This window comes from Chiloscyllium plagiosum, chromosome 30 (assembly GCF_004010195.1).
Source record: "Chiloscyllium plagiosum isolate BGI_BamShark_2017 chromosome 30, ASM401019v2, whole genome shotgun sequence".
In the NCBI taxonomy this organism is placed as follows: domain Eukaryota; kingdom Metazoa; phylum Chordata; class Chondrichthyes; order Orectolobiformes; family Hemiscylliidae; genus Chiloscyllium; species Chiloscyllium plagiosum.
In genome coordinates this window covers 45301182-45328986 of record NC_057739.1, presented here as the reverse complement: position 1 = coordinate 45328986, position 27805 = coordinate 45301182, and the positions used below count along the sequence as shown (strand labels likewise).

At 45.2% G+C, this 27805-nt stretch overlaps 1 protein-coding gene across 4 annotated transcripts; it reads right to left on the bottom strand.

Annotated features, from left to right (window-relative positions):
* Window positions 1–426: 426 nt before the first annotated feature.
* inpp5e (inositol polyphosphate-5-phosphatase E) lies at window positions 427–27132 on the bottom strand. 4 transcript variants are annotated; one of them, XM_043720643.1, is made up of 12 exons: window positions 27044–27132; window positions 14745–14898; window positions 11844–12909; window positions 10614–10737; window positions 5302–5396; window positions 4573–4697; window positions 4359–4478; window positions 3885–3992; window positions 2760–2921; window positions 2391–2506; window positions 1480–1616; window positions 427–1258 (listed from the first exon to the last, which is right to left on the bottom strand). In XM_043720643.1, exons 3-12 carry the CDS (start codon window positions 12674–12676, stop codon window positions 1129–1131), a joined length of 1950 nt encoding a protein of 649 aa, XP_043576578.1. In that variant the 5' UTR covers window positions 12677–12909; window positions 14745–14898; window positions 27044–27132; the 3' UTR covers window positions 427–1128. The 4 variants fall into 4 exon arrangements, with proteins under 4 accessions (XP_043576578.1, XP_043576581.1, XP_043576580.1 ...); XM_043720646.1 differs by having other exon boundaries at window positions 3885–3989; XM_043720645.1 differs by lacking the exon at window positions 14745–14898 and having other exon boundaries at window positions 27044–27112.
* Window positions 27133–27805: the final 673 nt, after the last annotated feature.

Here is a 27805-nt window from a genome sequence, read left to right as displayed (position 1 = left end):
CCAGGGTGATTTGTAATCTGAGTCCTGTATGAAACCTGACCAACCATATACTGAAAACAGCTTCGGAGAGGGGACTCTGTCCCAGCCACAACCTCCATGATTGGACGGAGCTACTGGACATAGTGTCTGAACAAAGCCATCTCCACTCTCCTTTCAGATACCAAATGTAGGCTGGAGCCCACAGACTGGGGAGGACCCTCCATGTTCTTTAGCCACGGTGATGATGGGGCATCTAGGAGAAGCAGAATTGCAGCCTTTAATAATAACTCCATGTGAGAGGATCACCAACCATGTCCCTGGGCTGTGCCAGGACCCTGACAGGCCTCTCACTGCCCCATGGTCTCACACATGGCTGAGTTTGATCTCTCCTGTGCCCATTAGCCAGTGTCTGACAGCAGCAATACCATTTAACAATTCTCCATCCAAATATAAACAATAAAACTGTTTGCAATCCCAGCTGTTAAAGGTCAATGTACAATCACGGAGTGACCTTTTTCAGCTGGTTGACAATCACTCAGTTCAAGGCCTCTTAAGGAAATGAGAAATACCCATTTCATGAAATCAATTGTGGGCTAATCTCCAACTGGGGTGAGCAGCATGCTCCACTCACTCACACAGAGCTGAAAGAACCAGTCGATGTTTTGTTAATGCTAACTTGGGTATCATGGCTGCAGCAGGGAAGGCTCTGCTGCCTGTGGTCTGGTGCCACGGCAACTGTGTGGGGGTCTTGGCTAAACTGTGACAGTGCCAAGGGTTCAATATTCCAGGGATATTCTCTGTCGAGGCTGACATGAAGAATAGATATATTGGACATGTCCCACAGTGAGAGTCTGGTTCTTTTGAGGGTTTAAATTTTGATATAAGCTTCTCAACAGAGAGCACATTAAAAAATGAACATTGAAAAATGTCATCTTCAAAATATTGAATTACTACATAATTATGAAACAAAAACAACAATAATGATGGATTATTATGCACAGTCTTGCTCTTTATAAGTGCATTACAGGGCACCCTAAATGAGAGTTTTATTTAATGACTCTTGGCGTGGTTCCTGTGACAGAGCACCTGGGTGCAGTCTGCTTCTGTGCTCACTACTGCAGGCAGCTCCCCGTTTCTATCCAGTTACTGTCAGGACACACAGCAGGTGGCACTGTTCTTCTGGTTCCAGAATGCACGTCTCTTCTGCTCTCTCACAAACCGTCTTTTTATTCCTTCTTTGTAGATATCTCTGTAAAACTGACCGGCACACAGTGGGATGCTGATGGAGCAAAACAGACAAATTGGACATGAACAACCCAATAGCTCTTATTTAGTTCACAATTATCTGATGCCGAGTTAGGACAGCTTCTGATTCACTGACAGGTGCAGGCATGTTAGAACAGCATGAACACTTTGTGAAGCTGTCCCTTATCCTGGTGCTTGGATGCACATCAGAGAATCCCACAGAAGGCACAGGAGGGGAATAAAAAGCAAACTCACTTATCTCTTCCAGGTCGCAGCCTCACTTGAAAGTAGCCGTAGACAGGCCTGTGATCGGAGGTTTTAATTGAAGTGCAGCTGCCATATTTAAGTACGAATATGTCACCTTTCTGCCGGCTCTTGTATATAATGCGGTCCTGCAGAAAAACAGGGGTAAATGGTCTGTGGCTGTGTTACACGCTTCCCACAGAAACTACACCAAATGGTACAGCTGACAGGTCCATGATTAGCACCTCATGTAGCTCGAATCTAGTTCACTCCAGTGACCACATTCCCATAGCAGCAATGCTAAACTATCAAAGGTGAAAGTTTTCAGATGAAACTTTAACCAACTCAGGAGCACTCTGATTTAAAAGATGTCATGGTGCTCCTCTACTCCAAATCAGTAAAATAGATTACCTGGTCATTAGCATGTTGCTGTGTGAGAAGTGGTTCCTGTTAGTGAGTACTCTTCAGTTGCACTGTCTAATGTTTGGAGGTCATTGATGGTGCACCAAAGAGTCTGTCCTTTCATTTGCTTCACTGCCCTGCTCTCCCATTCCTTGAGAGATCGATCCAGTTAGTGACACTGAAGGTCTGCTGCTTCCCCACAGTCCAGAAACCTTTTCTACCTCGGAAGGATTTATCCAGTACCCAACGTCCTCTCAGGCAGCGTGTTCCCAGAACAGCACAATTCTTTTCCTCTTTCCTCTCCAAAATAGCTTCGATCTTTAGATAGCACCCATGTGTCCCTGGAAACAGTATCTCATCATTTACTTGTACATTCCCCTCACTTTCTCTGCTGTAAAACCAGTCCCAGTCAATGCAGCCTCTCCATTGCACAGTCACTCACTGGGTAAATGGGGACTGATTAAAAAGGAGGGAGTGGCCAATACTCCAGCACAATTAAAAACTTTCTGTCACTTCCTTACCGTGTAGGAGGGAGTCCTCTGTTTGGCACTACTGTCATAAACATCACATCCAATGTCAAACTTGTAGGTTGGTAGAAAACTGATTTCAGCTTCTTTGAACCCTTTAAAAATGGAGCCTGAGGAACAGGAGAAACAGGTGAGCTGTAGAAAGATTCACAAACACTCTCCCTCGCTCTCCACACACAACACAGAGACAGGTACAAACAACAACATGGATCTCACCTCACACAGAAAAGACAACCAAACTGCAGGATAGTCCAGGTTAGCACAGACTCCGTACCCCAGTGCATGGAGGAGCTATTCCTGCAGCTGATCCTTGTCTCCCTCCCCAGTCCCAAGTTACTGGAAAGTACACAGAACCAGTCCTACCCTCCTGTAGCTTTTTGGTAAGCTCATCATAATGCAGAATGGAGCGGAGACTGTCCACATTCCTGTTCTGGAGGAGCTCATCGATCACTGCTCGCTTCACATCCAGGCGGAAGTTAAAGTCACCAAACCAGAAAACCTGATCAAATCGAGTTGTCACATCATCTGCAGCAAGTGCATAAGATTAGCATGTCAGATAACTGGCCATGTCTACTGCTTGCTCTCAGTGAGGAAGGTGTGTGAAGCTGCTGGAGGGAGAGTCTGATTCGGCTCAGAAACAGCTTGCTCATTCCTGTGTAACACATACAACATTCTCCATTTCTCACTTTCAAATGAGACTTTTCACTTTCCACAGCCTCCCTTCAGAGGAAAGCAGGGATGTTCACCCATGTTACAAGATACCTACAGTAACTAACAGCACTTTTTTTTTTAAGGGGAAAGGAAGCACAGTAGTCAGAGGCAGTGTGGGACTGTACCCCAGTGAGAGTCAGTGTGTCTCTGTGGGACTGTACCCCAGTGAGAGTCAGTGTGTGTGGGAGCCGTACCCCAGTGAGAGTCAGTGTGTGTGGGACTGTACCCCAGTGAGAGTCAGCGTGTGCGGAAGACTATACCCCAGTGAGAGTCAGTGTGTGTGGGAGCTGTACCCCAGTGAGAGTCAGTGTGTGTGGGAGCTTTACCCCAGTGAGAGTCAGTGTGTGAGGGAGCTGTACCCCAGTGTGAGTCAGTGTGTGTGGGAGCTGTACCCCAGTGAGAGTCAGTGTGTGTGGGACTGTACCCCAGTGAGAGTCAGTGTGTGGGGAAGCTGTATCCCAGAGAGAGCCAGTGTGTGTGGGAGCTTTACCCCAGTGAGAGTCAGTGTGTGGGAGCTGTACCCCAGTGAGAGTCAGTGTGTGTGGGAACTGTATCCCAGTGAGAGTCAGTGTGTGGGGAAGCTGTATCCCAGTAAGAGTCTGTGTGTGGGAGCTTTACCCCAGTGAGAGTCAGTGTGTGTGGGAGCTGTATCCCAGAGAGAGCCAGTGTGTGTGGGAGCTGTACCCCAGTGAGAGGCTCACCTGAAGGTGGTACATTCTCTTTCACACCCTACTCAGACAACAGCTGTACACCAGGCATTTAACGTTAGCTACTCACAGGGGTCAGATTTGTAGATGTTGGTGTCAGGCACAACCCGTGGAAGTGCCAGAGCTTCTATTGTTTTATTGTAGTCCAGCATCCTCTCGTAAATCTTCCCTTGCCCTGCTGCATGAGAGAGATCACAATGAGAGACAGGGAGTGTGCTGTAACCTATCCCCACATTTCTAGCTCACTACCATCATTAGCCTAAATTTCACAATGTTTGAAAATAATAACGGGTTTTGAAGAGATGGACAGAGAACTATGTTTTTCCTGTGAGTGAGTTCTGGCTCATTGCATAGCTGTAAAGTGCTTCAAGACTTCGTGCACTGGTTGGGCAGTTAACCCCTTCTCAAAAACTGATTTGAGCACACGATCATTGTGCCAGCTTGTTCTTTTGTTGTGAGGCTGACTGTCAGCCTGAGTGCACAACTGAGAGAAACGGATTCTGGAAAACATACAGATTGGGTGAAATATATGGGTAAAACTTACAGGTAAAGTGAGAAGTAATGAAGAGGAAGGACGTCCCAAAAAATGTGAATGAGATTGCTACGGCTCCTTTGGTCTTGATCTGGGAGACGATACGAGTTGTCACTGTTGCTTGTTCTACTTCTGTGGAAAGACCCAAAACACATTCAGGAAATCTTCAAACCATCCAATTTCCATTTATTGCACAGCTAATGGCCAGCAATCCTGCAAGATTTACCTGAGCAAAACCAGATGAGGTCTCTCCTGATGAACAGAGAGAGTTGGAGGACTCCGTGCACTGCAGAGTATAGCAGCACAAAGTGAGGCCCCAGGGTCTCCTGCAGACGGATTTCCCACTCTCTCCTGCACAAACATAAAAGCACAAGCCAGTCGTTCAAGCTGTGGCCCTAAAACACAGCACACAGAAGGTCACAAACTGGAAGTGCTGAAAGCTAACTGTGGGTGAGGTAATCAATGCAGAATGGGAGCCCTATAGTCTGAGGATGATCCCAGCCTCAGCAATCTCTGCTGAAGTTGCTAGTCTCAGCCAGTGCAGTGAGAGCTGAGTCACAGGCAGCCCTTGGCTCCATGGACTGGCGTTCAACTGTTCTGGTCAGCAATGGAGGAACAACCCTATCATGTGACTGCTGCTGGAGAGCACGTGAATGATTGTAAAATTGAGAGGGGAACGGAAGAAGAGATAGAGACAGACACAGAGAAAAGAGACTCCGCTGCCCCTCTGAGTAGGAGCTGTAGGATCCTTTATGTCTACCAATGTGCAGGCAATATCTCGGTTCAATGTTTTCATGTGTTGGTGTCTGCAGCAGTTAGCGCTATCTGGTGTCACATAACATTCCCAGGGTCACTGAACATTGGATAGGGAGGGGGTGGGGTGGCGTGAGGAGGTAAAAATGAGAGGCAGCCTGAAATGTGATCAGGTTCGTTTCTGATGTGGAGGTCCTGTTACCTGTCTGGGATTCCTTCCTGAGTACCAACGATATACAAGTCCTGGATGTATTGAGAGTCACAGGGCAGGAGAAAGTCATCCAGCTTGTCAGGGAGCTGTAATGGTAGAACAATGGTTACAACAAACTCATTTTTACAAGCAAACCCTGTATCTGGTCAAAACATTGAGATCAGCCTGGCAGTGGTTTGGTGGTGAGGGGCTCAGTCACTGACCTCTCAATTCAAGAAGCATTTCTAGACCAGCATTTATTGCCATTAACTGGGATCCCAGAGGCCAGTTAAAAGTCAACCACATTGCTGTGGGTCTGGAGTCACATGGAGACCAGACCAGGTAAGGACAGCAGATTTCCCTCTCTGATGGGACGTTGGTGAATGAGGTGGGTTTTTCCAACAATTGATAATGGATTCATTGCTTTAAACTAGTTTGTCGGGATGGGAATCAGAGGTATGGATCAGAGGATGGGGGAGCTGGTGAACAGGCAGATACAGCCTGCACAGGGCCAGTGAGGAAGGATACACAGTTGAAAATGTGTTGCTGGAAAAGCGCAGGTCGTCAGGCAGCATCCAGGGAATAGGAGAATCGACGTTTCGGGCATAAGCCCTTCTTCAGCCCGAAATGTCAATTCTCCTGTTCCCTGGATGCTGCCTGACCTGCTGCGCTTTTCCAGCAACACATTTTCAGCTCTGATCTCCAGCATCTGCAGACCTCACTTTCTCCTCAAGGATACACAGTTGACAGGGCAAAGTTGCAGTCAGTGGGATGGGTTGAAGTGTGACTATTTTAAATGCAAGAAGTGTCAGAAAAAAGGGTGATGAACTTAAAACATTAAAACATGGGTGGGCATTGGAGCTACGATGATGTGGCCATTACAGAAACTTGGATATCACGGGCAGGAATGGTTGTTGGATGTTCCGGGATTTGGATGTTTCAAAAGGAATAGGGAGGGTGGTAAAAGAGGTGGGGGAGTGACTTTGCTAATCAGGAAGAGTATCATAGTTGCAGACAGAGAGGTTGTCAAGGAGGGTTTGTCTACAGATTCCTGACTCAATATGTAGACAGGCTGACTAGAGGGGAAGCCATACTGGATTTGGTGCTTGTCAATTTGGTGTCCATTCTCTCAGTGGGACAGCATTTTGGTGACAGTGATCACAGCTCCGTGACCTTTACTATAGTCATGGAAATGGATAGGAGCAGATAGTATGGGAAAGTATTTAATTGAGGGGGGGAATTAATGCTATTAGGCAGGAACTCTGGAGCATACATTGGGAGCAGATATTCTCAGGGAAATGCACAACAGAAATGTGGAGGTTGTTTAGGGAGCACTTAATGTGAGTGCTGGATAGATTTGTCCCACTGAGGCAAGGAAGGGATGGTCAGGTGAAGGAACCTTGGATGACAAGGGATGTGGAACATCTAGTGAAGAGGAAGAAGGAAGCTTACTTAAGGTTGAGGAGGCAAGGATCAGACAGGGTTCTGGAGGGTTACAAGATAGCCAGGAAGGAACTGAAGAATGGTCTTAGGAGAGCTAGAAGGGTGCATGAAAAAAGCCTTGGCAGGTAGGATTAAGGAAAACCCCAAGGCGTTTTACACTTATGTAAGGAACAAGAGGATGGCCAGAATGAGGGTAGGGCTGATCAGGGATAGTGGAGGGAACTTGTGCCTGGAGTTGGAGGAAGTAGGGGAAGTCCATAGTGAATACTTTGCTTCAGTACTCACTAGTGAGAGGGACCTTGTTGTTTATGAGGACAGTGTGAAACAGGCCGATATGTTCCAACAAGTTGATGTTGAGGAGGAGGGTGTACTGGAAACTTTGAAAAATATGAGGATAGCTAAGTCCCCTGGGCCAATTGGGATATACCCAAGGTTACTACAGGAAGTGAGGGAAGAGATTGCTGCACCTTTGGTGAGGATCTTTGTGTCCTCACTGTCCACTGGAGTAGTGCCAGATGATTGGAGGGCAGCAAATGTTATTCCCTTGTTCAAGATAGGGAATGGAGATAACCCTGGGAATTACAGACCAGTCAGTCTTATGTAAGTGGTGGGCAAATTACTGGAGAGGATTCTGAGAGACAAGATTATTAGAAAAGCATAGCTTGATTAGAGGTAGTCAGCATGGCTTTTAGAGGGGCAGGTCATGCCTCACAAACCTTACTGAATTCTTTAAGGATGTGACACAACACATTGATGAAGGTAGAGCAGTTGATGTGGAGTTTAGCAAGGTGTTTGATAGGCTCATTCAGAAAGTAAGGAGGCGTGGAATACAGGGAAATCTGTCTGACTGGATACAGGGAAATCTGTCTGACTGCATACAGAATTGGCTGGCTCATAGAAGACAGAGGGTGGCTGTAGATGGAAAGTATTTTGCCTGGAGCTCGGTGACCAGTGGTGTTTCGCACAGATCAGTTTGAGGACCTCTGCTCTTTGTGATATTTATAAAGGACTTGGATGAGGAAGTGGAAGGGTGGGTTAGTAAGTTTGCCGATGAAGTTAGTAAGGTTGGTGGTGTAGTGGGTAGTGTGGAGGGCAGTGGTAGGTTGCAACTGGACATTGACAGGATGCAAAGCTGGGCTGAGAAGTGGCAGATGGAGTTCAATCCGGAAAAGAGTGAAGTGATTCATTTTGGAAGGTCAAATTCAAATGCAGAATACAGGGTTCAAGGCAGGATTCTTGGCAGCGTGGAACAACAGAGGGATCTTGGGGTCCATGTCCATAGATCCCTCAAAGTCACCACCCAAGTTGATGGAATTGGTAAGAAGGGGGATTGAGTTTAAGAGCCTCAAGGTTATACTACAGCTCTCTAGAGCCCTGGTGAGGCCACACTTGGAATATTGTGTTCAGTTCTAGTTGCCATCACTACAGGAAGGATGTGGAAGCTTTAGAGAGGGTGCAGAGAAGATTTACCAGGATGCTGTCTGGACTGAAGTGCATGTCGGACAAAGAAAAGTTGAGAGAGCGAGGGCTTTTCTCATTGGAGCGAAGACGGATGACAGGTGACTTGATAGAGGTGTACAAGATGATGAGAGGCATAGGCAGGACAGAAATGGCTATCACGAGGGAACATAATTTTAGGGTAACCGGAGGAAAGTTTAGGAGAGATATCAGAGGTAGGTTCTTTACACAGAGGGTGGTAGGTGTGTGGAATGCATTGCCAGCGATGGGAGCAGAGTCAGATATATTAGGGACATTTAAGTGACTATTGCATGATAGTAAAATGAAGGGTTTGATAAAAGGCCGCCCCAACATCAAGGGCTAAAGGTCCTGTACTGAGCTGTACTGTTCTAAATCTAAAATCTAAATTCTTAGATTTGAACCTAGGTCCCAGAACATTACACGAGTCTCTGGATTAACAGTCCAGTGATAATACTCTAAGCCGTTGCCTCTCCTTTCATAGTCAATTAAATGCTTTTCGATATATTTTTTCATTCAATCCAAATGTAACTTTGTCTTTCACCAGATTTGAGGTGTTGTTGACCAGGCTGCATGGGCTGTTTGTTGCTCAATCACCGTTTGAGCAACAAACAGGGGGCAGTTAAGAATCAGCCACACTGCTGTGGGTCTGGAGTCACAAGTAGGCCAGTCCGGGTAAGGAGGGCAGATTTCCTTCCTTAAAGGGACATTAGTGAACCCTGAGATTTGTCACGATGCTACCTCTGAGATGGGCTTTCTGTTCCAGATTATGAGTGGAATTTAAATTCTACTAGCTGCCATAGTGAGGTTTGAACTTTTTCCCCCTGGCCCAGTGCCACAGAGAGGGTGGGTTCACTGGAGAGCAGACAGCCGCAGCAACATGGGCCGTTTTGCTGCCAAAGATAACATCAGCCCCTGACAAGTTCAACACAGATCACAGCTCGGAGTGGAGCTGACCTGACCCATACAACTCAGCAGATTAGCTGAGGCACTGGTACGTTGGGGGACTGAGAGATCATACAATATGACCCACCTACCCTCTACACCTCCATACCCACAGCTCAGTGTGCACAATGACCAGACTCAGTGCTGCTCTGTATTTGCAGGGACATATCGGAGTTAAGATCCCTCTTGCTGGAGGGTTTCTCTCTGATCTCTCTCTTCTGATGAATAGAATCATCCAGAACAGAAACAGACCTTTCAGTCCAACTTGTCGATGCCAACCAGGTCTCCCAAACTGAACTCGTCCCATTTGCCTGTGTTTATCCCATATCCCACTAAACCTTTCCTATTCATGTACCTGACCAAATCTCTTTTAAGTGTTGTAACTACCCTGCACCTACCACTTCAGTTGGCAGTTCATTCCATATACAAACTCCCCTCTGCATGGAAAAGGTTGCCCCTCAGCTCTCTTTTAAATCTTTCCCCTCTCACCTTAAAAATATGCCCTCTAGTTTTGAAATCCCCCACCCCAGGGAAAAGACATTTGCTATTCACCCTATCCATGCCCCTCATGATTTTATAAACCGCTATAAAGTCATCACACTGCCACCAGTCTCCTATACTCCACTGAAAACAGTCCCAGCCTATCCAGTCTCTCCTTATAACTGAAACCTTCTGGTCCTGGAACATCCTTGTCAATCATTTCTGCACTCCCTCCAATTTAATAATATCCTTCCTATAGCAGGGTGACTAGAACTGTAAACAGTACTCCCAGGTGGCCTCACAAACATCCTGTATAACTGTATACGATGTTCCAACTTCAATATTCAATGCTTTGAGCAATGAATGCAAGTCTGCTGAAAGCCTGCTTCACCACCCTGACAACCTGTGACACAACTTTCAAAGAACTACCTACATGAACCACTATGTCTGTTTGAGAACATTCCCCAGGGCCCGAACATTAACTGTATAAGTTCTGCTGTTGTTTGTTTTCTCAAAGTGCAACACCTCACATTTATCCAAATTAAATTCCATCTACCACTCCTCAGCCCAGTGGCCCAACTGATCAAGATTATTTTGTAATCTTAGATAACCTCCTTCACTGTCAACTATACCATCAATCTTGGTGTCATCTGCAACCTAACTATGCCTCCTATATTCTCATCTATATCTATATTGTTTATAGAACATGACAAACAGTGGTCCCAGCACCAATCCATGCGGAACACCGCTAGGCACAGGCCTCCAGTCCAAAAACAACCCTCCACCACCTCTGTCTCTGTTAAGCCCATTTTGTATCCAATTGGCAAGCTGACCCTGAATCCCAGGTGACCTGACTTTACTAATAGTCTACTATGTAGAACCTTGTTAAAGGCTTTACTAAAGTCCACAAAGACAACATCTATCGCTTCACCCTCATCTACTTCTTGGTGACATCCTAACCAACCGTTTCTGTGACTCACCTGCTGGCCTTGCATGTTCCAGGTGGTGATAAACACGCGGACCTTTCGGTCAGGAAAATAACGATCCAATTCACTGGCTCCCAACAGAGCTCCACTGGCCAGGAGACTGCCCTCCAGATAACTCCTGTAGAGACACAGGAATGTCCCAAAGTCAAAGTACATGATTACTCAGCTTCCGTCTGACTGTTACAGCCATGGCTGCTACTCCTCTATGCTTCATGTAAGAACAATCACACTTAGGGGCAAGCGTAAGTTACTACGGGCCTCCAACCTGTGCTACCATACAAGACCGTCACGGCTGATCTAGTTGTGCCTTAATCCCACTTGCATAGCTGCCTCCAGTAACTTTTCACTCCCTTATCAATCTAAAGTCTGTCTAACTCAGCCATGAAAAAATCTCATTGGTGCAGCTCCCATTGCTCTCTGGGAGAGTGAATTCCAATAGGCTCAGAATACTCTGGGGGGGGGGGGGGGGGGAGAAGGTTCTGTTCATCTCAGTCTGGTGGCTTCTTACTCTCCAACTCTGTCTCCGAGTTCGATTCTTTCCCAACCAGAAGAACTATCCACTCTATCTGGTCCCCTCAATCCTTTACATGTTTTAATCAGATCACCTCTCATTCTTTAATGAAGAAAGGCCTAACCTGTTTTCTTCATAAACTAACCCCCATCCCTGGAAGAAGTTGAGTGAGCTGTTCCAAATTCAATAAAAGCCTTCTTCAAATAAGGAGATCAAAACTGTCCGCAGTAATCCAGATTCAGTCTCACCAAACCTTTCTTCATTCTCCTCTTACCCTTTGACTACACTATCCTCTCACAGTGTCTCCCGTCCCAGGAATATCCAGAGCAATCCAGACCCACATCTTCCTATCATTCTGCAAATAGGAGACAAAACAAACTTGACATCTCACACCTGACCTTTAAACTCTGTGCCCTGCAATATGGGAATAGCCCACTTTCTGAACTTAAACATCTCACTATAGTGGGAATGGGATGGAAGAATAGACAATCACCCAGAGTACATAGTTTCAGAGAGGGCTAAAACTTTGATAGTGAGTATTCCCTCGTCAACAGAGACAGGCAAAACCAGGGGTAACAGGGCCTCAGGCAGTGTTACATCAGCGTCGGTGTGGAATATGAATCCATACGCTTCTGATTCAAAGGCTAAGGCTGACACGAGACAACTCACAGCTAAGAGGATTTTAACGTTTTAATTGTCAATTGTTCCCTTACCTTTTCCGAAGATCCTCAGAACGGACAGGAAACAAGACACTACTGGAAGAACTCATGGAGATTGAAGATCGATTATCCTCAGCTCCTTGGGACAGGCTGAGGAGATTGGAGTGCTGGCTTGACACTGTCTGAGTCACACGCATGTAATCCATATAATCCTGGTCGATCCGATTACTGGTCCTTAATACTGGCGAGTCCAGGTTAATGACCATTGGGGGGAGGGGTTTGGTCGGTGTTACAGGAGGCAGCTTCCGATTGGCTGACGACACTGTTTGAATGTCAGGGTGATCACTCCTGGCTTGGGAGTCTGTGTGCACAGGTCCATTATGATACTCTGCTGTACTGCCAGCTGACTCACTAGTGTCGCACTCCTGCAAGCTACTGCTACTGCTGCTGCTGGGCAGGGGTGTCTGGGGAGCCACTCCTGACCTGCCTTGGAAACACTGCATGGGGGAGGCTGAGAGGTCAGCACCGTACAGAGACCCACAGGAGGAGTCTGTGTCAACAGGCTCTGAGGAGCTCTCCTCACTGCTCCTGCTCCTCAGTCTGCGGGCGGCAGCTCTCCTTTCAGCTGAGTGCAGGTGCTGCAGCTTATTCTGTTGGCACGGTTTGGGCCTCACGGGGGGTCGTGGCACCAACGGTGTTTTCAACCCTTGGACACCATGGCCCAGTTCCTCAGGGGAGCATTTCCAAGTGTCGCTGAGGAAGGGCCTAGACTCCTCCTGGTCTCGCAGTTGGCATCGCTCAGTCTCGAGGCTTTGGGGCTGTCCAGTCCCTGTGCCAGAGGACACATTCCAGGCACCGTGGGCTGCCAGTCTGGTCTGATCACTCATTCTCGACCAACCTCACCTTCAGTGGCAAAAACAGCTGATCGGGAGTAGTCTTGAACAACTGTCCTCGGTCACAAAAAAACCATAAAAGTGTCCAGTTCCTATCGCCAGTGACGCACCAAGTAGGCTGCCTCATCCTTTCACTTCCACAGAGAAAAGGAGATGCGATCAGAAGGAGGGGAGATAGTCCCTGACCAATGTATCAAAACTCCAATGCAGAGGCCACAATCCAGAACCTGCAGCGAAACCACCAACACTGTCAGCAAACAATCAGCAACAAACAACAATCAATTCAAAATCACAAAGGGGGGGCAGGAATAGCACGGAGCTTTCTTCATCATCTTAGTAGATGCTGAGGAGAAACGTTAACTTTGTTTCTCTCTCCACAGATGCTGCCAGGCCTAGTGAGTTTCTCCAGCAGTTTGTTTTTATTTCCAGCCCCAGCATCTGTGGTATTTTGCTTTTATCTACATGAGCGAATGGATTGAGTAATGCCCAGTGGTTATGTTACTGGAATAAAGATCCAGGGATCTTGCCTAGTAATCAAGAGACAGGAGCTCAAATTCCACAAAGGCAGGTGAAGCATTTAAATTGTTTTTATTGCGATATAATCTGAAAAAAAAAGTGAATCGTAGTAATAGTGACCTACTGGATTGTTGTGAAAAACCATGTGCTTTATTCATGCCACTTAAGTAAGGAAACTGCTATCTGTTACTCAAACAGGCCTGTGTGTAACTGGAATTTCCCAGCAATATGATTTACTTCTAACAGTCCCCTAAAATGGCTGAACAACAAGGCAGCAACTCATCACTAACTTGTCAAGGGCAGTTTCGTAATGGGCAATAAATGCTGGCCCAGGCAGTGATACCCACATCCCATGAAGACATTTTAAAAGCTGAGACCAGGGAGTAACAACACAAACCTGCCCAAGATGGGATCTGCAGACCTCACTTTCTCCCTTACTTTTAACAGTCCCCTAAAATGGCTGAACAACAAGGCAGCAACTCATCACTAACTTGTCAAGGGCAGTTTAGTAATGGGCAATAAATGCTGGCCCAGGCAGTGATACCCACATCCCATGAAGACACTTTAAAAGCTGAGACCAGGGAGTAACAACACAAACCTGCCCAAGATGGGGAATGCTGCAATACACAAGGCATTGGTGAAAGCACTTCTTAAATACGTCATGTAGTTTTAGTTTCCTTATTTAAGGCGGGATATAAATACGTTGGAGGCAGTTCAGAGAAGGGTTGCCCCGAACAAGTGGGTTTTCCTCGGAGGAAAAGTTGGACAGCCCTGACTTGTTTCCACTGGAGTTTAGAGGGGTGGGAGGTAAATTAATTGAGTTTATAAAATCCTGGAGGTTCTTGACAAGGTGGGCATGGGAAGGATACTTCCTCTTATGAAAGTCTAGAACTAAGGGACACAATTTAAAATTAGAAGTCATTCCTTTACAACAGAAAACATTTTCTCTCAGAGGATTGCGTGACTTTGGAAATCTCTGCCTCAGAAGGCAATGGAGGCGGGTCACTGAATTTCTTTTTAAGATGGAAGAGGGATAGATTCATGTTAGGCAGGAGAATCAAGGGTTATCGAGGGGTTAGACAGGAATGGAATTAAAACACACACAAATCTGCCATGATCTTATTAAATGACAGAGGATGCTTGAGGGGCAGATTCGGGTAATTTTGCTCCAATTATGAATGTTTGTGTAAATTTATTGGGCTGTACCAGAACAATTATAGAAATTTTGTTCAAGGAATTTTAACTTGTTGGAAAAATTATGGTAATCAGAAAGTGAGTGGCCTGTCACAGGCAAGATCTCAGTGAGAAATATTTTTGTTTGTGGTCTTAAGATTTGCATTTTATCAAGTTGCACCAGGAGATAGTGCTCATCATCTGGTGCAATGCTCTGCTCCATTTCTAATTGTGCCTGTGATGATACTCATCCCAAATTCCCAACAGTCCCCAACCTCCCAATAAACCGTGCATTCCTTGACATGCCACAGCTCCAATGCTTCATCCTGGCAGGTCTGACACAACAAGGATAATCTCTAACTCCCAGACACACCTCTAGGCATCCTTGCAGTGTCTCCATAGTGACAGCAGATCCAGCTGAAGGACATCATAGGGAGACATGCGTCCAGACAGCTTCCTACAGCCTACAGTGACAGTGACCATGGTGCTGCATTTCTAGTGACAACTGTTTCAGGATCACAGGATTTCTGTAGAGCAAGTGAGAAAGTTAATCAGCATGCAAAACAGACAGACGCAGACAAGATTCAGAGGGGAGATTTTGCCATTCCCAAACTCTCAATGGCTCCTTTGACAGCACTTTCTAAATTCACATTTACCACCGAGAAGACCAAGTGGAGCACCAGCAAGTTCCCATCGAAGCCACACACCATTCTGACTTGGAAATATTACACTGTTTCTAAAGTATTGCTGGATGAAATCCTGGTACTCCCAAAAACCGTTTTTGTATGGACTGGAGTGTTCAAGAAGGTGACTCACCACCATTTTCTCAATGGGGAATGAACACTGGCCAAATTGTTTGATGGATCTGCATGCTATATTTCTGAGTTCCTTGTATGAGTAAATCCAAATCTCTCTGAACACCAATATTTAAGGAGTGTGAAACTTTTCTAAAAAGTATTCTGCTTTTCTGTTCTTAAAGCTAATGTCCCCACATTTTACTCCAGCTGTCACCTTGTTGTACATTCGCTTAACGTGTCTATAACTTTTTACAGTACAGCCACAGATTACATTTGCAGGAAAAGTGAGGGAGGAATACTGTAGGAGGTCTATGGGAAATAAACAGGAACAGTTCAATTAATCGGATAGCTCTTTCAAAGAGTTAGCACTAGCACCATGGGCCAAAAGCCTTCTGAATCACTCCGAGTTTTAGTTGACAATTGAACACAGAAAAATAAGAATTACTTATTTCTACAATGCATCTTACCACAGGCTTCCCAATGCAGGGGGCCAAGACTCCACGTGGGGTCACAAACGGATAATTGTGGGATCACAAATTCCAAGGCAGCAATGGCTAACCCTTCCTACTGCCCTCTTGGGTCTTCTCCAATATCTCCTCCCACAAAACACACACACACAATACCCAGTTCTCAGCAAAAGATTCACAATTTTGAAGCTTCAAAATGAGGCCTTAGCAGAAAAATGTTCGAGTCATGACTCCTCAGTGTGCTGTATGGTGAAACGGTTTGAGTGTGTGTCTCTCTGTGTCCGCTTACACATGTGTTTCCAGGTTCAGCTGCTTGCTGTCTAACATCATGTGTGAAGATGTGTGTGTCACTCATAAAACCGGTCAACTCATTAAACACAGCAGGGACAGAGAGAACCTGTCAAACACAGAGCACCACTGCACTGACAGTACAATGTCAGTGAGAAAAGCTGTTCAGGCCAAGTAGAAATAAAAGGAATTAATCTTCACTCATTTTATATTTTATGACGCAGCTCCAATCAGGTTTGTAGTTGCAACTTATTCCAGTAGATTTACACTGAGCGAGCCCACAACATTGAAACATGATCCCAAGGCGTAAGTGGCTCAGTTACTCCCAGACTGCCTCCTCATCAAACCAACATTATCAACTCAATATGGCAGATCAAAATGTCGATTTATTTTGAAATGTGACTGGAGCTGAGTTTAGCTTGAACACATTACTCACTGCTTAATGTGGACAGTCTCGAGGGAAAGATTGACAGAGTAAATACAGAGCAATGGTTACCTTCCTGGGCCGGGTGGTGGGATCAATAACAAAGAGGCAGTCTCTTAAAATTAAAGCCAGACCATTGAAGGTGATGTCAGAAAGTAATGGTTCATACAAAAGGGAGTGGAAATTCTGGAGCCCTCTTCCCAAAAAAGCCAGTTGTTATATGGTCGGTGCAGTTCAGTTTCTGCTCAATGACAATCCCCATGTTGATAACAGGAGTTTCAGCCATGGAGCTGTCAAGGAACAATCATCAGATCGTTTTCTTGTTGGAGATTGCCCTGAGTAGCACAAATGTTGCATACCACATTGGAGCCCAAGCTTGAACACGATCTCCATCTTAGTGCCCTCAACACAGGCTGTTTCAGTACCACATCTTTTTTTAAAAGTTTTAAAGTTTTGGATTGTGGACCATAAATGTGAAAAGAATGCTTTATATAGAAGACTCTGGAAGGAGTTGCTACAACTTTTAAAAACAAGTTACTGGAACTTATTGGGAGTTGTGTTTACATGGTTGTTGGTTCAAACAGCAGGGGAAGATGTCTAAGAGACCCCAGCATTGTGGGAGTCTGCAGAGCAAGCTTCACCCAAAGACAAACTGCTGATTGGCTTGTGAAAACAGGGCCAACTGTAGAGGCTACAGTCATCAACATGACAACAACTCGGTGATTGCTTTCTGGGCAGGTAGACAGTTTGTATGTGAACAATACATTGGCAAAAGCCTCTAGACTGAAAGATACAGCATCACTCTCCCTCTAAGATGCAAAGTTACCAAAAACGGAAATATAGCTAAACTCCCCCATCAGTTGCTATAGACTGTTGCATCTAACCAGTGACTGAAAAAACAAAGCACCAACTGCACTGTACTTCAGCAAAGAATTGAAAGGATCTGGAAATAAGAAGAATGGAGGTCAGCAGGACTTGGGAAGAAACAAAGAGACATCTCACTAATCCTTAGTGGATTGGTGCTGTGATTGTATTTCCCTAGTATCTTTTCCTCCATCCTGTAACATCCATGTCTAATTGTTTGCAAAGGTCTGCATGGGTGTGTAGGAGTTTAGGAAGGGGTCAGAGTTTAATCTAGTAGAGATATCGATGATAATTCACATTCATTTTCCTGTGGCTAGCATTATTTATTGGTGATAAACAGTAGTTCATGTTAAATGCAAAACCTCGGTCAGTGTTTTCTGTTAACCTAAAGTCCATCAGACAGGTAACTTAAGAACTTCAAATAGTTTGATTCAACCTTTAACGTCTGTGACAATCCCAGGAATAGCAGTTCTTCGGTATCCATGCACTTTCCCAAGTGGGATTTCCAACAGACACAATCATTTCCTTTGTGCCAGATATGACTCCAACCAGTGGCAAGATTTCCCTCTGATTCGCACTGACAATAGTTCTGCTTGATGCCACATTTGATAAAATGCTCCTTATGGAATGGTTCCTATCACTATTCTGCTGGTCAGCACATTGCTTCAATCATCTTTCCCTGGATGCTTCCCTTGGTTGCTAAGAGCATGAGGTGGGCTGAAAATATGTTGCTGGAAAAGCGCAGCAGGTCAGGCAGCATCCAAGGAGCAGGAGAATCTGGAGAAATCTGAGTTCATCCCTTGTGGTTGGAGGGTTCCTAGGCGGAAGATGAGGCGCTCTTCCTCCAGCCGTCGTGTTGCTATGGTCTGGCGATGGAGGAGTCCAAGGACCTGTATGTCCTTGGTGGAGTGGGAGGGGGAGTTCAACTTTTCCAGCAACACATTTTCAGCTCTGATCTCCAGCATCTGCAGTCCTCACTTTCTCCTCGAAGAGCATGAGGTGGTTTGGTTCAACCATAAATTGTCTCTGACTCATCAGTTAAAGTCACAGTTTGTAACAGCTGTGAAGCAGTGATAAACTGGTTTTCTTCAGATTTACAGCAAGTTTTGACTACAGAGAACAGAGAGACTGCTTCTGAGCTGAAGAAGAACTAAACACTTCTCTCACTCTAACTTGTCCCCAGCTCCAATCTGCTCAGTCAGCAGAGAACCAATTGTTAACAGGCATTGCTAACTGGTCATTAGTCCATAGGGCAATCAACCTCCTGGTGCCAGTAAAGCCTGCACAGTGCATGCCTGTGTTTCCAAATCATTAACAACTTTAATGTCAATCACTACTGGTTCCAACAGTTATTTCGACGATGCCTGCACTGGGAGGCAGGCTACTTGCTTTTAAAACATACAGCCATGCTTTCAAGCACTGGCTTCAATACATCAGACGGGTGACCGTAAAGTGGTTCATAACATCACAAGGGGCACTGATAGGATGAATAGCCATAGTCTTTTTCCTAGGGTGAGGCATGTCCAAACCAAAGGGCATAAGTTTAAGGTGTAAGGGGAAAGATTTAAAAAAGACCTGAGGGATAACCTTTTTACACAGAGGGTGGTGCGTGTAATGAACAAGCTGCCAGAGGAAGTGGTGAAGTCTGGTACAATTACAACATTAAAAAGCATCTGTCTGGGTACATGAATAGTAAGGGTTTAGAGGGATATGGGCTAAATGCTGCCAAATGGGACTAGGTCAGATTGGGATATCTGGTCAGCACGCACGAGTTGGACCAAAGTTTCTATTTCTGTGCTCAATAACTCTATAATACAGCTCTTTCTCATTTCAGCCCCCAGCTTTTAAAAGCACAAAATAAAAAGGTACTGTCCTTATAGTTAGTAGTTATTTGTCATTGGTCCATTATGGTTTAACTGTAGCTAGAATCTATTGATTTGTAGTAAATAGTATTTTCTGTTCAGCACAGAAACCCAGTCCATGCTTTGTCAATCTGCATATAAAAGGCAAGTATGTTGGGGCAACTTTGCACACTTCTATAAAATCGTTCACTTTTGCAATGATTTGATGAATATTGGGGCTTTATTTCCAGCGCATTCCCCCAGTCAGATGTAACACAGGGCATGAGGACAGCTCCCATCCTCCTTCAGATAGAGGACAGGAGATCTTTTTCTCTCACCTGAAAGGGCAGAGGAGTCCTCGTCATCCAAAAGACAGCCCCAACTTAAACACAAGCTGCTGGCTACTCTCCTGAACTGGTGATTTCCAGTTTCAAAGGTCCTGTACTTAATTAGCAGGTTACTCTGAATTTGACAGGCTGGATACAAAGACTGATTGGCTGTAGGGACATCACAGCTGATGTGGAGCCTTCCCCAACCTCTCTCTTTCTCCAGCAGGAATTCCTGGGTAATGGTCCACAGCAAGATGGATCTGACTGATGATGGATTGGACCCCAAAGCCCCTTGCTGTTTCCAGTTAGTAATCCCATCCCATCTCATACATACAATGGCTTGGAGAGGAGATTTTCACTCTCACACTGAGCACTGTCCTGACCCAGTGAATGGTTGTGTTTTTCAAGCAACACAGCACACTTCCCACTTCACCTCAGCTCTCAGAGAATCAAGTGCAGGTAATGTCTGCTCCTTTAGGAGGTTCACAGCAATACATATAGGATCCTGACTTTTGACAGTGGGGTCACTGCTTAATGTGGACAGTCTCGAGGGAAAAGATTGACAGAGTAAATACAGAGCAATGGTTACCTTCCTGGGCCGGGTGGTGGGATCAATAACAAAGAGGCAGTCTCTTAAAATTAAAGCCAGACCATTGAAGGTGATGTCAGAAAGTAATGGTTCATACAAAAGGGAGTGGAAACTCTGGAGCCCTCTTCCCAAAAAAGCCAGTTGTTATATGGTCAGTGCAGTTCAGTTTCTGCTCAATGACAATCCCCATGTTGATAACAGGAACAAACTTGATGAATACACAGCATGCTGAAGGAGAGGCTTTCAGATTCAGTATATCTGAAACTCCCCAACTAGGTGATGAAAGCCTTGCCCCATCAAACACTTCCAGGGCTAACAGGCAGCTTTGATAGCTGACATCAAAGGAAGATGTAACTAAACTCCCTGTGTGTATCCAGTTTAGCACTGTTTGAAAACAGTTCAGTGTGAAACAAGTTTACCTCAAAGGTATTTTCTTTAAACAAAATGTTGTGAATTATCTATTCCTTGAAGAAGAATCTTATTCATAACTCATAGCCCCAACCAAAAGTTAGTTATTGTTTCCCAACACTTGCATACAGTAGCCAACAGTGTTGTACTTTGATCATTCGTGGACAAGATCACCTGTCACTTATTTCCTTGCGGATACGTTCTGATGTGTTCCTGCTCATCTCAGAAGGTTTTTATTCTAAGATTATTTAATTGACACAGTTAATAACCCAAAAGTCTCCAATATGTCCAACACACAATTAAGCTCCTTCTAAAAACACGACCATCAAACACTCCCATCTCAGTGACACTACTGCGTTAGATACAGAGTAAAGCTCCCTTTACACCATCCTATTCAAACACTCCATGTCAGGGACAACACAGGGTTAGATACATTGTAAAGCTTCTTCTACACTGTCCCCATCAATCATTCTCAGGGTAGGTATAGCATGTGGTTAGATACAGAGTAAAGCTTCATCTACATTGGAACTGGTTGATGGTGACAAGGACAGTACAGCACCGGGTTAGATACAGAGTAACGCTTATAGAACATAGAACATAGAACAATACAGCACAGAACAGGCCCTTCGGCCCACGATGTTGTGCCGAACTTCTAACCTAGATTAAGTACCCATCCATGTCCCTATCCAAATGCCGCTTAAAGGTCGCCAATGATTCCGACTCTACCACTCCCACGGGCAGCGCATTCCATGCCCCCACCACTCTCTGGGTAAAGAACCCACCCCTGATATCTCCCCTATACCTTCCACCCTTCACCTTAAATTTATGTCCCCTTGTAACACTCTGTTGTACCCGGAGAAAAAGTTTCTGACTGTCTACTCTATCTATTCCTCTGATCATCTTATAAACCTCTATCAAGTCACCCCTCATCCTTCGCCGTTCCAACGAGAAAAGGCCGAGAACTCTCAACCTATCCTCGTACGACTTCCTCTCCATTCCAGGCAACATCCTGGTAAACCTTCTCTGCACCCTCTCCAAAGCTTCCACATCTTTCCTAAAGTGAGGCGACCAGAACTGCACACAGTACTCCAACTGTGGCCTAACCAAAGTCCTGTACAGCTGCAACATCACTTCACGACTCTTGAATTCAATCCCTCTGCTAATGAACGATAATACTCCATAGGCCTTCTTACAAACTCTATCCACCTGAGTGGCAACCTTCAAAGATCTATGTACATAGACCCCAAGATCCCTCTGTTCCTCCACCTGACTAAGAACCCTACCATTAACCCTGTATTCCGCATTCTTATTTGTTCTTCCAAAATGGACAACCTCACACTTGGCAGGGTTGAACTCCATCTGCCACTCCTCAGCCCAGCTCTGCATCATATCTAAGTCCCTCTGCAGCCGACAACAGCCCTCCTCACTGTCCACAACTCCACCTATCTTCGCTTCTTCCAAGTTTTTAAAATCAAAAGTAATGCTCCACCTACACTGTCCCCATCAAACACTCCCAGTGAAGGGAAAAGCAAGGGATTAGTTACAGGTTAGAGCACCCTCCACATACAGTTCTCAAGCATGGGCCTCAGAAATAGACACTAAATGCTGACCTGAAACTGTACAATCAGACAAGATTGACTAATGACCACCTAGTGAAGGAGCTCCTTGGTTACAGTGATCATGATTAAGTGATATTCAGTCTCAGGGGCAAGAGTAGGAACACGCTGCTTGAGAGGGTGGTGGAGGCAGGTACTCTCACAGCATTTAAGCAGTATCTGGATGAGCAAATGGCCTAATTCTGCTTCTGTATGTTATGGCCTTCTAATCTTAAGGACCAACCCTGGCTAACTAATGACACCAAAGGTAGTATATAAAATTGAAAGAAAAGGTGAGCAATTCTGAAAAGGTGAATTGCAAGTTAGAAGGCTAGACAAAAGATAAAGAACAACAAAGAATAAATAACAGGTCAATGAGGAGGGTGTAATGAAGAGAATCAGAGACACAATAGATATCCAGAGTTTCTCAAGGTATTTAAAACTAAAAGAATCTAAAAAAGTGAGTTTGAGTCCTCTAAAGAGGGGGTCTCGGGAATTGATCCTGGAAAATAAGTGAATATTGGCTGAATTGAACAGATGTTTTACAGCTGTCTGCACTGAACATGATACACATAACATCCCAGAAACAACTGGGAATCAGGTGAAAGGGAGGAACTTAAACCATTCTATTCACCGGGCAAAGGGAACAGCAAAACTTCTTCTTGACTTAAAATCTGACAAGTAGTGGCTGCTGAAATGGGAGAGATGTTGCTTTTTATTTTCCAAAATTATCTGCAGTCTGGAAAAGTCCCAGGGACTGGAAGCTAGTAAGTCCTCTATTCAAGAAAGGCAGGTGACAGAAAGCAGGAAACTACAGGCCAGTTAACTTATCGTTGGTTATGGGGAAAATGCTGGAATCTTTTATTCAGGAGGATATAACCGAGCATTTGAAATATCCTAATGCAATCAGGGAGAGTCAACGTAGTTTTGAGAAAGGAAAATTTTCTTTTCCCAATTTATTGAGTTTTTTTTCCAGGAAGCAACAAGCAGTTTGGATAACAGGGAAACCTCTGGAATGTGGTGTTTTTAGACTTCCAGTAGGCATCTGACAAGGGGCCACTTCAGAGGGCACCATGTAAAATAAGAGCTCATGGTATAGGGGATGGCATATTATCATGGAACAGAAAAAAACATCTGTTCAATTCAGCTGTTATTCCCTTATTTTCCAGGATCAATTCCTGAGATGCTCTCTATAGAGGATCCAAACTCACTTTTTCAAATCCTTTTAGTTTTTAAATACCTCGAGAAACTCTGGATATCTGTTGTGTCTCTTATTCTCTTCATTCACTAACAAGAGATTGAAGACACAGAAATGGATCATTTTCAGGTTGGGAAGAGGTACTGGTGGATTGACTCAGGAATCGGTGCTTGGATCTCAACTATTTACAATCTTGATCAATAACTTAGAAGTGGGAATGAAACACACAGTTGCTAAATTTGCTGATGATACAAAGACAGGTAGGAAAATAAGTTGTGAAGAGGACAGAAGGGGTCAGCAAAAGGATGGAGATTGACTAAGTGAGTGGATGAAATTTGGCAGATTGACTGTAGTATAGCAAAGTGAGTTTATCCACTATGACAGGAAGAATAGAGGAGTATCTTTTTAAAATGAGGAGAGATTGCAAAACTTTGATGCACAGAGGGATCTGAGTGTTCTTGTCCAAGAATCACAAAGAGTTACCATACAAGTGATTCAAAAAGCAAACAGAATGCTGACCTTTACTGCAAGGAGATAGAATCTAGAAGTATGGATCTGCTACAGTTGTACAGAGCTTTGGCGAGGCTAGATCTAGAGTACTATCTGCAGTTTTGGTTGGTTTGTTGAAGAAATGATGCAATGCATTAGAAGCAGGGCAGCGAAGGTGGAGCAGGAGGTAGGGTTATCCACAATGAAAGGACAAGCTGTGCCTGAGTTTAGAAGAATGAGAAGTGATCTTACTGAAACACAAGATTCTGACAGGAATATGGGTGGGGGGGGGTGTAACTTCTGAAAGGATGTTTCTCCTTATGGGAGAGACTAGAACCAGGAGGCAGAATTTCAAAATAAGGGGTCTCCCACGTCAGATGGAGATTAGAATTTTGTTTACTCTCAGGTCTTCGAGCTATCTACCCCAGATGCAAGGTAACTGAAGATAGAGGTGGATATTCTTTACCAGCAAGGGAGTTAAAGGTTATCAGGGATAGGCAGGATGTGGAGTTGAGGCTGGAATCAAGTCAACCATGAGCTTTTAAACTGGCGGAGCTGATTGAAGGAGCCAAATGATCTCGTCCTGCTCCAAATTTGTCTGTATGCATCTTTTGTGAAATACTTTTTTAAAGTCACCTACAGACTCTGAATAATGATATTAACTTGATGCAAAATGTAAGCAGTATTGGTGCCTGACATTCCTGCCACCAGGGGATGAATGAAGGCAATCTCAGAGAACACTAGGAGACTTTCACTGTTCTTCGAAGGCAGCGCTGAAATGATCAGGAATGGCAGCCTAGTTTATAATGGAACTGGCAGAGCTTCTTGTGGGACAGTGATAGTGACCCTAGCTCGAACCTAGAAGACCCAGGTTCAAGTCCAATTTGCCCTGGGAGCACATAACACATCCGACTAAGTTCGTTAAATATAACTTATATGGAATCATTTCACAGGAACACTGTCAGATTAAATTTAACACAAAACCACAAAGAGTTAGCAGGCCAAACAAACAATCACATATTTCATCAAACAGACAGGTTTTAATAAGTATCTTAAAGATTCAAAGAGGGAGAGGGTATGGAGAGGAAATCCGAGAGTTCGGGATCCTGGCAGCTGAAGGCATAGTGCTAATAGTTGAATCATTAAAATCAGAGGAATCTGGAACACTTGAATTGGATGAAACTCAAAAATCAGTGTTGTAGAGACAGGAGGGGTAGAGATAGGAAGGGTTGTAGGAATTAGAGGAGGTAACAGAGGTAGGGAGGGATAGGGGCCAGACATTACAGAAATAGGGAGGGAAGTAGGGGCTGGAGGAGGTGACAGAGATAGGGAGGGGTGAGGTGATTATTATTTTTGTAAAAATGTGGAGTTTTTATTGGATGAAGATGGACCTGAAGCTGGTAGGTAGTATTTGAGCTGGGAAAGATCCAATCAAATCAGAAAACAGCAAATCGGGGGCAGGGGATTGGAGTGCTGGGAGAGAAAGAATGTTGATAGTTCAGATTAAGTGATTGGAATGTGAGAATGGCAGAAAAATAATGTACTGAAAACAACAAATGCTGGAGATCACAGTGGGTCAGACAGCATCCATGGAGAGAGAGCAAGCTAATGTTTTGAGTCTAGTTGATTCTTCATCAGATCAAAGTACAGTGTAGAGGGGACAGCATTTATGCTATAGTTGGAGCAGGGGCAGTAGTGGGTGTAGGGTGCCGATGGAGAAAAGATGTTGACAGTTCATTTTAAGTGATCAGAATGTGAGAATGGCAGAACAATCACTTGACTCCTGACAGACTTGAAAGGATAGACACTGTGATGGAGGGAGGGAAGAGAGGACATAATAACAAGCTAAAAGAAAGGGAAGAAAATAGGTGCATTAGTCAGGGGTAAATGTAGAGTAATAGGATAGGGGAATGCTTCTGGGAGTGTTACTCTTCAGAAGGTCAGTGTGGACTAGTTGGGCCAAATGGCCTGTTTCCACACTGTCAGGATTTTATGAAATGGGAATGATTCACTGTTTAAAGGTATTGAACTTAATATTAAGTCTAGAATGCTGTAAAGTGCCTTGTCTGAATAGGAGATGTTGTTCTGCCAGTTTGTGCTGTTATTCACTGGAACACTTCAACATGCTGAGGACAGACATGTGGGCATGCGAGCAGGACACCGTGTTAAAATGACAGGCTACGGGAAGGTCAGGGTCCTGCTTGCGCACAGACTGGAGATGTTTTGCAAAGCAGTCACCCAGTCTGCATTTGGTTTCCCCAATGTAGAGTAGGCCATATTGGGTGCAGCAAAGACAAGACACAAGGTTGGAGGAGGTACAGGTGAAATGCTGCTTCACCTGGAAAGGCTGTTTTGGGCCCTTAGATAGGGAGCAGGGAGGAGGTGAAGGGGCAGGGGTTGCACCTTCTGCAGATATATAGAAAGGTGCCATGAGGGGGTGATGTTCTGCCAGTCCATTCTCACATTCTGATTACTTAACTTGAAATATCAACATCCTTTCACCCACAGCACGCCAAGCACCTCCCACCCCCACTATTGCTTCAATGCTGTCCCCTCCACATTTCTCTTGAGCTCTGATGAAGAGCCATCTAGACTTGAAATGTTAGCTTACTCTCTCTCCATGGATGCTGTCTGACCCGCTGTCCAGCATTTTGTTGTTTTCAGTACAGATACCAGCATCTGCAGTAGATTGTTCAGAGAAGAACCAGCCCCAGGGAGCTGCGCCTTATGACACTGAGGCCAATTACAGTCAGAGAGATGTACAGCACGCAAGCAGACCCTTCGGTCCAATTCATCCATGCCAAACAGATATTTAAGTTAATCAAGTCTCTAATGACAGCAACCAGCCCATATCCCTCTAACCCATCCAGATACCTTTTAAACTTCTATACTGTAGGGAATCGAATCTAATCCAAAAAGTGTTATAATTGTACCAGCCTCCACCACATCCTCTGGCAGCTCATTCCATACACATACCACCCTCTGTGTGACAAAGTTGCCCCTGAGGTCTCTTTTATATCTTTCCCCTCTCACCCTAAACCTATGCCCTCTAGTTCTGGAGGTCACCCCTCAGCCTCTGACACTCCAGGGAAAACAGCCCCGGCCAGTTCAGCCTCTCCCTCTCAGCCAGACCTCCGATTCCCCGCTCTCTCTCTCACACATCTGCCCACTGCCGCCGGTCAGCAGCACGTCCCTCCATCCCCGGCCCCTCAGACACCGACAACACCCTGACTCCGGCTGCACTGAGCCCCTGGCCCCAGGGTCAGCCTGTCTCACCCAGGGATGCACCAGCCTGAGGATGTCGGAGCCCGCTCCTCCAACTACTCCAGGCCCAGGCGCTATCGAGCACATGCACCGCAGGGAAAACAGGACGCTCCATTTACCTCACCGGCCCAGCTACCGGACTCCCCGCCAGCTCCTGACGCTGGGCCCACATAAAAACCTGCGGCCCTTAGCAACTGGATCAAAGCTCGTTGCCAACGCCGGTTCCAGTGCATCCCGGGAATGAGGAGGAGTCATCCCAGCCATTCAGCCGCTATGCATGCAGGGATACTGGAGGAGTCATCCCAGCCATTCAGCTGCTATGCATGCAGGGATACTGGAGGAGTCATCCCAGGGAGAATGATACAGTCAGTCTGCAGGTTCTGTTTGCCCATTGTATCCAACAGCTGTTCTGGAGACCAGGAAGTTGGGGGCTGGCAGCATCTGGGAACAGAAATCAGAATTAACGTTTCAGGTCCAGTGATCCTTCCTCAGAATTAGGCCCGAAATGTTAACTCTGATTTCTCTGCACAGATACGGCCAGACCTGCTGAGCTTTTCCAGCAATGTCTTGTATTTGTTTCTGATTTACAGGTTTTTATTATTCTCCACAACTTGTTCAGCTCATTAATATTTTGCTTTTCAAAGTTTTAAAGAGGCGGGGAATCTCAAAATAAACAGAAAACGCTGTCAATTTCAGGTCCGATATCAGGCAAGAGGATGAAGATAACATACAGTCATAGATGTACAGCACGTAAACTCGTCCATGCCGACCAGGTATCCTAAATTAATCTGGCCCATATACCTCTAAACCCTTCCTCTTCATTTACTCATCCAGATTCCTTTTAAATTCCTCCACCACCTCTTCTGGCAGCTCATTCCATA